Raw genomic sequence first — 10,436 nt, forward strand, 5'->3', positions numbered from 1 at the left:
GTCAATCCTAAAAGAAATCAACCCTGACTGTTCCCTGGAAGGCCAGATAATGAAACTGAAGCTCAAATACTTTGGCCACCAAATGAGAAGGGAGCACTCACTGGAGAAGACCCTGATGCTGGGAAAGATTGAAGGTCAAAGAAGACGGGGACGGCAAAGGATGAGATGGTTAGACAGTGTCATCGATGCAACAAACATGAAATTGAGCCAACTTCAGAGGACGGCGGAAGACAGGAGAGCCTGGCGGGAGCTGGTTCATGGGGTCGCGAAGAGTCGGACTCGACTGTGTGACTGAACAACAACAACAACTGACTTTTGCACTCTGTTGTTGACTATAAAGTCCACACCAGTTTTTTCTACGAGATTCCTGGCCACAGTAGTAGATATAATGGTCTTCTGAGTTAAATTCGCCCATTCCTGTCCACTTTAGTTTACTGATTCCTAAGATACCGATGTTCAGTCTTGCCATCTCATTTTTTACCACGTCAAGCTTACCTTGATTCATAGATCTTACATTCCAGGTTCCTATACAGTATTGTTCTTTGCAGCATTGGACTTTCCTTTCACCATCAGACACATCCACAACTGAGCTTCCTTTCGGCTTTGGCCCAGCCGCTTCACTCTTTCTGGGGTTACTTGTACTTTCCCTCTGCTCTTCCCCAGTAGCATATTGGACACCTTCCGACCTGAGGGGCTCATCTTCCGGCGTCATATCTTTTAGCCTTTTGATATTGTCCATGGGGTTTTCTTGGCAAAAATACTGGAGTGGGTTGCCATTTCCTTCGCCAGGGTCTGAGGTCTCTGCTGTGGCCTGTCTGTCTTGGGTGGCCCTCTACGGCATAGCCCACAGCCTCATCAAACCACGCAAGCCCCCTTGCCACAACAAGGCAGTGATCCATGAGGGGATAAATCTAGTTAGCCTTTGCTATATGGTGTGCTTTGTGATCACTTGGCACTGAAGCATGTCAGTGGTTGTACAGCTCCCTTGACTGGTATCCATCTTGATTGCTGCTTGGAAAGGCCATGCCCTGAACATTTTGATTTTCTGGAGCTAACTGCCTAAGCAGAACCATAACGGTAACTTGGAACCTTGACTCTGTGTTTTAGCTATGCTGGAAATGCTTAGATTTAATTATTTTATTCCTTCACGTCTTATTTGAATATTTTTGCACTTTAAGTAAATAACTATATTTTTATTCTGTCATGGCTTTTGCCTTCATTGACCTCAAAGCCTTTTTCCAGAGCCTTGGCTTTTGACCACCCACCAGCTAACTGTGTTTGGAAACTCAGTCTGCAGTGCCACTCTACAGGGCTGACTTTATTCCCTGAGAAGCCAGGAGATTTGTCCTTTCCCTCCTGGGCTGTTGGGATAGACTTGAAAGGACTGGTGGCACCTACCAAGACTAGGGTGAGATTTAGTTTCTCTCTGGTATTTTGTAACTTTGCTTTGCTGCAACCCCTTTGTAACCAAAAGTCCTTACCCGGGGTTGGGGCAGGGACTTTTGACAACATGTATCTCAGAAGTTTTATGTCTGTCTAGTTATGGCCATTTGCATGAAAATTGTTACTCATAGCATGGCAGTCCCCTAGTGCAGGGCAAAAAGCACAGAGGAAGAGGATGTGCATGTCGAAAGGATGTGCAAATGCTGCTGCTGTTGCTTTTGATAATCATGTCCCTGCCACCTTTCCCGTATGCCGTTCCCTTTTCCTTCCACATCTGTGCAGTGAGGCAGCTGTAAGGTGGAATCAGACAATGTGCAATCCTCTCTTCTCCCCCCCCCCGCCCGTCACTTCTCTCCTTGTTTCATAATAGGATTTTCAGAGTTTCCACTCTTCCCTCTTCCTTCTTTTTAAGCAGGTCTCACCATCTCTTTTGTCCAAACCAAGATAAAAGTTTTTTTTCTCTTCTATACTGAAGGAGCAACAGCCTTCACTCTAGTGGCCACAAGAGACGCAGAGTCAAACTGCAAATGCTGATGGGCAAGAGTACATCCTGTGGTGCTCTGCAGTGACCCCATGGGGGGCTGTTTATGCACCTGAAAAGGTGCAGGTGCAAGGAGGGGAAACAAAAGCTCCTGGGCCCACTGCACTGCACCCCTGATCCGGATCAAGGCTTGGCAGCAATTTTTAAAGAACTGCTAAGGCTTCTGAAATAACGTCACCTGATATGAGGCATGGAGTTTGATTATATTGTTTATCGTGCCATCAATTGTTTTATTGCTTTTACTGTTTTATTGTTTTACTACATGTTGTAAGCCGCCCTGAGCCCATGTGTGGGATAGAGCAGGGTATAAATTGAATGAATGAATGAATGAATGAATGAATGAATGAATGAATGAATGAATGAATGAATGAATGAATGAATGAATGAATGAATGAATGAATGAATGAATGAATGAATGAATGAATGAATGAATGAATGAATGAATGAATGAATGAATGAATGAATGAATGAATGAATGAATGAATGAATGAATGAATGAATGAATGAATGAATGAATGAATGAATGAATGAATGAATGAATGAATGAATGAATGAATGAATGAATGAATGAATGAATGAATGAATGAATGAATGAATGAATGAATGAATGAATGAATGAATGAATGAATGAATGAATGAATGAATGAATGAATGAATGAATGAATGAATGAATGAATGAATGAATGAATGAATGAATGAATGAATGAATGAATGAATGAATGAATGAATGAATGAATGAATGAATGAATGAATGAATGAATGAATGAATGAATGAATGAATGAATGAATGAATGAATGAATGAATGAATGAATGAATGAATGAATGTATAAGGGAAGCCATGTTGGATCAGGCCAATGGCCCATCTAGTCCAAAACTCTGTCACACAGTGGCCAAAACCCAGGAGCCATCAGGAGGTGCAGCAGTGGGGCCAGAACTCCAGAAGTCCTCCCACTGTTGCCCCCCAAGCACCAAGAATACAGAGCATCACTGCCCCAGACAGTGTTCCATCTATACCTTGTGGCTAATAGCTCCATATGTTTCTCCAATCCCCTCTTGAAGCTGTCTATGCTTGGAGCTGCCACCACTTCTTGCAGCAATGAATTCCACATGTTAATTACTCTTTGGGTGAAGAAGTACTTCCTTGAGCTTGTAGTTTGGCGCACAGTTACCTTTCCTCTTGGGAAACATTGTGGCTGGTTAGGCCCTCAATAGCAGTAATCAATGTTTCAATCTTCAATCAGCTTTCTAAAAGAACTATAGCCTGTAGATAACTTGGAAAAAATAAACAAGCTGTAAACAAAGCTTCACACACATTTGTGTGAAAGAAAACCACACTTTTTGAACATGTTTCTGCAGTGGTGGATAGCTCTGCCCACTTTGGGCCTTATTATGCTGAATCAGCATGCACAATGGTTGCCTTTGTATGTTTCAGCAGTGGGATGGGTGCTCTTAGCCAAAACACTTCTGTGTTGGTTCAAGACCATGTGATGGAGACAACTGTGTGGGCCCTTCTGACCCAATTATCACCTCTTGTCCTAGATATTAACAATTACACGTGGGGCCGGGTCTTTCAATGGTACAACAGCAGTATGGCTGAGTGTTCGCTGTACTTACCGTAACATCTGAAGAGCATCAATATTAGCCACCTTTTCATTCCACTTCCTGTAGGGGTGGTTTGGTACTTTAGCTTCTTTCTTGTGTTACCCTCAGCTGTGGAGGGGCTATCCTCTTACAGAGTGGTGATCTCTTAGCTGTGGTTGCTGGATCATCATGAAAGGTCCCATAGGATCCAATAGCAGAAGTTGTTAATGCTGTACAAGAATCTTGGGAGGCTTTGGATGGTACAATGTACAGCATGAGTTTAGTATTTGTTTCCATTTATGTATTTACATTTTTTAGTTACCACGTGATAGTGTTGTTGGGTCAGAATCACTTTAGTATTGCTAATAAGAGAAACACTGTCTAGATTAGAAACACAACAAATACACTGTAGGAAAATTTCCCACACAACCAGGTTCACTTGCATACAGAACATTTTATAGCTTTGAATTTACGATTTACAAGGACTTGTGGTGACATCTAATTCCCCCTTCCCCACTGTTGCCTCTTTCCTTTCACTGAAAGCCCCTATAGCCTCTCCCCATATCACGCTTCCTTCTCTCCCACCCACCAGCTAATCTACCTTTGTCTGCCCCCTCATCTTCAGCTTTTACTCCTTCCTCCCTCCAGGAGCCTTCACCTGGGAAAAATATGACTCAGTTGCGCAATGCTGACTGCACAGTGGGAAACCCCAAAGACTTGCATGGGGTACCTCACTTACCTCTTTATTCCTCACCCTGCAGTGTTTCCCTCCTTCTGACACCCTCATATTCTCACCTTTCCTTGCTTCCTTCTCTCCTTCCCACCCATGAATCAGCCTACCCTTTATTTGTATCTCATCTTCAGCCATTCTATTATTTCATTTATAACCCTGTCTTTCTCCACAATGTAGATCCAAAGCATCTTACGTAATTCTCTTCTCCTCCGTTATATCCTCATAACAACCCTCTGAGATAGGCTGACAGTATGTGACTGGCCCAAGGTCACTCAGCCAGCTTCCATGGCAGAATGGGGATTCAGACCTGCATTTCTGACGCTCTAACCACCCAACCACACTGGCTTTCATGGGGTGGCTGCTGTTGAACAGAAATAAGCAGTCAGGCCTGGGTGAGGCATACAAGTCACATGGTAGCAAGTAGCCTGATGGTTGCTGGCAGGCCTGGCCCCAATGAGTCCTCCCTCAAACACAAAAACAGCCCTGAAAAGTGTTTTCATCTTGCCTTTTACTGACAGAAAACAAGGCTGAAGGCTGACAATACTGTTGTGGTTTCCTAGCAATTGCCACAGCAGCCAATAAGAAGGCATTTGTTTCTTAAAGCTACAGGTGCTGCTTCTATTATTGGGAGAGGTTATGAAGAACATATTTGTCACTGATGTGCTTGAAAAACAGATTGAGATGGAAGCCTCATCTTGATGGGACTGTTCAAACTACAGTAAGAAACTCACTGCATGTAGGGCAGGAAATAAAAACAGTAATTGGCTTGGAGCTACTGGAAAATTTCCATGGACCAAAGGGGTAGAGGATTTTCATGGAACCCTTCTCCCACTGCAGAGCTCTCATCTCATCTCCTCTTGTACCGCTCCTGTCCCCTGGACAAGGGGGGGGGGGGGGGGGGAGAGAAAGAAGTAAGGAAGTTGCAATTTGCTGATGGAAATCCATTCCATCTGCAGAAAGCCTCTGGTCTAGTGTATACAAGGTGTTACATTAATATCAAAATTAACCCTGGTTCAGAGAACCTCAAAAGTGCTCTTGGGCCTCTAGTCTAGTGTATGCAAGGTGTTATATTAATTCTTAAAATTAACCCTGGTTCAGAGAACCTCAAAACTGCCTAAAGTGCTTCTTCTTGTGCACGAGGGCTTTGCTAGCTTTCCTCTTGTCCACTTACAGTCCTTCACACTGCAGTGGATGCTTCTCTAGTGGGTGCCTCACAAAGTTGTTTTTTTTCTGGTCATACATATTGGGGAACCAGAAATGCCTTGGTACATGTGCAGCCATACTGTAAACTAAGAATTGATCAGTCTAATCACCCAATATCCCACTTCTGTGTACACTGAAGCTTTGAATACTCCAGTTTAGTGGCATGTACTGGGGGGGGGAGTAGTCCAGTAGAGGTAGTACACCAACACATAGGTCCTGTGATGCTAGTTGTTCTGAGACTTGCTTGGGTAGGGGTCCCCAACCTTTTTCAGCCTGTGGGCAAATTTGGAATTCTGACACAGCACAGTGGGTGCAGCAGCAAAATCGCTGCTACAAAATAGCTGCTGCAGGAGGTGGAGCCAGCCACAAAATGATTGCTTAACTTCAGTAACACAGTGTAGATCCTTGTAGTGTGCTGGCAGCTGCTGCCAAAGTAACATTTTTTTTAAAATCTGCATGGCCAATCAGAAGCCCTCCTGGGCTAAAGCCCTACTTGGCCCCACCCACTTCCTAAAGACACTTGGCAGGCTCCAGGAAAGGTGCTGGCGGGTGCCATGGTGCCCACAGGCCCACACTGAGGGCCTCTGATCTTGGGTGCAGTTAGCAACGGGAACCTTTTGAGTCTGCACCGGCACCCATGAGGTATATTGGAAGGAATTACCAAGCAGGTTTTCTTTTTTACCTCCCATTCTGTGTTTTATCTTGAATTTAATTTAACTTAATGTTGCTGTTTTTAAATTTTTCATAGAACACACATCTCAGCTTTTTCCCAAGACAACATTTATGAAGTCCAGCCTCCTAAAGTTGACAGGAAATCTATTGAAATCTTTCATGCTCACATCCAGGCTGGCAAGGGCATCATGCAGCCCCTGGGAAAAGAAGACTTCCTCATGTACCGAGAATACATCAGAAACAGATATATGTGAAAAATGTCTATATTCAACTTTGTCCCATTAATTGTCTTGAAAGAGGTCACCACATGTGCCTGCTAACCATAGTTTTTTGTCGTATTTGATTGCATTATCTAAATAGCTGCGGTACTAAATAGAAAGTCTCTTCTGTTGAGACTTGTGGAAGAGAAAGAAAAAGACTACACTTGGAAGAAAAAGAGCAGATATCAACAGGCTTTGTTAACTGTTCATATAAATTGTGCTGTTTAATTATGTATATTGCTTTTCTGAAGGCACTGAAGTATGGAGAAATGCTGCTAGTGTAATATAGCCAGTGGGGGCTTCTGGGAATGCTGAGTAAGTGTAGAAATGCATTTTTGTCCTCCTTGAACTTATAAAAATATTTATTGTGAACCCACAAATAATGGTTAGTTCAGTCAATGTGTCTGAAAGAAAATGTAAGGTATTAGATGCATCCACTAAAGATGATTGTTGGACATGATCGAAAGTATTGTGATTTTTTTTAATAGCAGAAAATTAGTCTTTCTGAGAATTTGAAACTGTATTCGGGTTTTGTTCCTTGCTCCTCCTCTGGGCAGAATCATAGTGGCCTCTGCAGAAACCTTATTGAGTTTTTAAAAATAATTTCTAGAACTTCCTTATTAGAATTGAATGTCATTAAAATTTTATTTGATAAAATAGAGGTGTAGTTTGCTGTCAGATAATAAAGAGAACATGCCACAGATGTGGAGAGCTGCATTTATATACTTAAGGTTGTAATTCTGGAATGATAACTCTTTCATACCAAGAACTGCAAGTTGCAGACCCATTAATACTGGATACCTGTTTGAAGAAGAATCCAGCTTTATTCCATAACTACCCTGTTCATTGGCACATAATGGATGTGTTGCCTCTGACAAACATGTCTTGTTTTGATATTCACGTGTTATAGCTCTTAGTCAAATTGGTCTAATCTCCATCTGTGAAGGGTCTGCATTTTGAGGAAATTTTCTTCTACTAAATACAGGCTTTTATTGCTGTGAGAATCAGCTTGTCATAAAAAGGCAATCATAAAAGAAATCTTGGTACATAGGAGAGCCAGGGGCAAAAAAGTGAGGTAGGAGAGTTGGAGAACCAATCCCATTGCTCCTATCTTCACTACGGCAAGTAGCTTCTTGCCTAGCATCGAATGAAATCCAAGCCAGTAGTCACATGCTCAGTGACAAGTAATCAGCCAGTCAAGTCTGTAGCCTTGTGTTCAGTGGCAGGCAGCTTTCTAAGCTAGGCTACCAGCAGTTGGCCAGCAGCAAACATCTGGCACAGCAAGATCTGGCCACTTGCAGTAGTTTCTTTACACACATTCTAGGTGCCACTGCATTTATGACTCCAGACCTCCATAAAATCTATTTTGCTTATTCCAAAGATTGCAAATGTTACCCCCATTCCATTTTGAATATGTAATTTTGCTTATTCCAAAGATTGCAAATGTTACCCCCATTCCATTTTTGAATATGTAAAAAGCTACTGTTACTCAGCAAACATTTTATCTTTGTAAAATGCAAGAAAGAATAGAGTACTTATAAGGAGCACAGATGTTCCAGTGCATTCCTATCTAAGGTCACAATTTCTCTGTACTGCCACATCTGATTTCAGTAGACTTAAGACTCAAATTCCATTTGTATGGGAGTGATTATCTATTAATGGATGGAAAAAGAAACACTTGGCTGTACTGTAATACGCTAATGTCCCTGTATTTGATGTAAATGCCATCTGAAACTTTAAAATGTGAATTATGTCATGCTATATGTAGTTTATTTCTAGCAGCCAGCCTTAATGCCTTTCTTCTTTACATGAAATATGTGTAAATTTAGCTAACTTAATAGCTTTGCCCATCCAAGAGAAAATAAATTAGTAGAAAATTCTTGTTAAAAGAGAACTGGTTTTTTTTGTTTGATTTTTTAAATAAATACGTTTGGGCACACATGGTGTTTTTCAAATTTAATTCTGTGTTGAGAAGTTCCCTGTGGTATGATAGTATGCCATCTTTTCATCGAATGTTTTATTAAGGCTATGATAGTGTAAGCGCATTGGATATCAATCGTTTACATTAGGGATGCTGTGAATTTTGCCATGGACACAATTTGGCTGTTGAGCTTACTGCGTTTAAAGGTGGTGATCACATGAGAGCAAATCAGTCTGTTGTGTTCACACTGACCAGCTGCTTTGCATTGGGTTTCCCCATAACTAGACATGTGCAGAGATGCTCCTGATTCAAACATCAGTGACCGTTATTGTCGCTAAGGATTACTTAGACAAACACGAAAGGGTAGGTTTTTATTAAAGTACAGTATTTATTGATTGGTTTATATGATTTGTGAGAGACCTAATAGTCTGTTTAAATAACTGCATGCTAAATGGAGCAGTAATGCTGGATGAATGTAGAGCAGTACTCAATCGGACTGTGTGAGAACATGTACGTGCAAAAAGCCAATTACACTGTAGTGCATGGTTAGTTAGGAATATGATGAAACAGCTGTCCAAACACCCACAGACTGATCAGCAAACAATTGAACTGATCATCAAAAAATCAGGTCTCTGTTTACAATTAGTGAACAGGACATAAGCCAAACGATGGATATTTGAGCATTCATAATTTACATGATTGTTGTAGTCTAGAACCCTATATGGGCAACGGCTACCCATTCTTTTCTGCAAGAGGAAATATTTTCCTTTATGTGCACAATCACTTCTTGTTTAAAAAAATTTGATACTTTTAGGCATTCAAGGATGTGGCAGCGGAGTTAGGCCAGATAATCTGCTGTTGTATCACTGAATCATGCTCTCTTGGTTACCTTTTTTCTTTATTCTTCACTGAAGCATTGTACTTTTATGCATGATGTCTTCAGAAAGAGAATCCTGGGCATCAGCCTACCCCTTACTAAAGAAACTTTTCCCTTCCACTTGCTAGGACCCAAAAGACCATGTAACTACTTCCAATTTACCAAGAAAGCTTTGGATTTTTGTCTCAAACAGATTTCGTCTTGCCTCTTGAAACTAGTAGTACAAAAGCACTTGGTGATACAATAGTGGGATCCTGCTTCCCTTAAAATAGCTCTTTGGGTGCAGACTGTCAGTTGTATATGTTAGATTAATTGCAGTTTTATTCACTGCAAACTGAATGCAAGCTAATGCTATGCATATGCTATGCATATGACAAAGCAAAGGGTTAGTGCACAGGAGCAGAGCTCCGGCAGTAACGAGCCCAGGGGGCGGGCACATGCAATAAGCCCCACCCCCTGCTCCCAGCAGCCCTCAGTCAGAGCAAGAAGCAGCCAGGTAAGTTGCAGAGCTATATTCTGATAACAGTGCCTCAACTACATCCTAAAGCCTAGCTGACAATGAGCTTTGGGATTTATCTTCACAAAGTCACCAGGAACATTTGAATAACTGGACGTAGTTATTTTTTAAAAATTCTTTTTAAAAAGGTAGGTTGTTTTCTAAATGCGTAGCTATGCTGGAGCCAAACTAGATGTCTGAGTGACACAGGACTCGGAGCCTCCTTGCAGTCACGTGCAATGACTGGGAATGAGCTCCCAGAGGAGATCAGGACCCTGCGGGACCTTATGCAGTTCCGCAGGGCCTGCAAGACGGAACTCTTCTGCCAGGCTTTTATATAGGGGCCGCCACTACCACTACCACCACCATCAGTGGTGGCGATAACAACAAGGTTACGGGCAATCCCAGGAAGATCTGACACTGACACCGCTGGATAGGCCTTGGACCATCAACAGGACAATATCACCCCCAAGGAAATCACTGATACCATCACGAAATTATTCGGAGGCCATCTTGTTTCAATGGAGCAATTTATTCTTGTCTGTGTTGTAACTTAATGGTTTTATTTTTTTATCCTGTTTTTATGCATGGGCTTGTGCCGTCTTGTAAGCAGCCCTGAGCCCACTCGCAGGGAGGGCGGGGTAAAAATGCTAACAAAAATAAATAAATAAATATAAAGTGGGTTTACTCACCTAAAAAGCACTCTGT

General features: G+C 42.0%; 1 protein-coding gene across 1 annotated transcript in view; it reads left to right on the forward strand.

Moving 5' to 3' along the window:
• The window catches only part of LOC107117702 (polyphosphoinositide phosphatase-like), an 81,381-nt gene extending 73,100 nt beyond the window's left edge, over positions 1–8,281 (forward strand). The window contains exon 4 of the mRNA XM_015419859.1: positions 6,251–8,281. Within this exon, the coding sequence (XP_015275345.1) occupies positions 6,251–6,428 (178 nt within the window). The 3' untranslated portion in view covers positions 6,429–8,281. The remainder of the gene's footprint in view (positions 1–6,250) is intronic.
• The last annotated feature ends 2,155 nt before the right edge of the window (positions 8,282–10,436 follow it).

This window comes from Gekko japonicus, unplaced genomic scaffold (assembly GCF_001447785.1).
Source record: "Gekko japonicus isolate JY-2015 unplaced genomic scaffold, Gekko_japonicus_V1.1 scaffold2892, whole genome shotgun sequence".
NCBI classification, from domain to species: Eukaryota; Metazoa; Chordata; class Lepidosauria; order Squamata; family Gekkonidae; genus Gekko; species Gekko japonicus.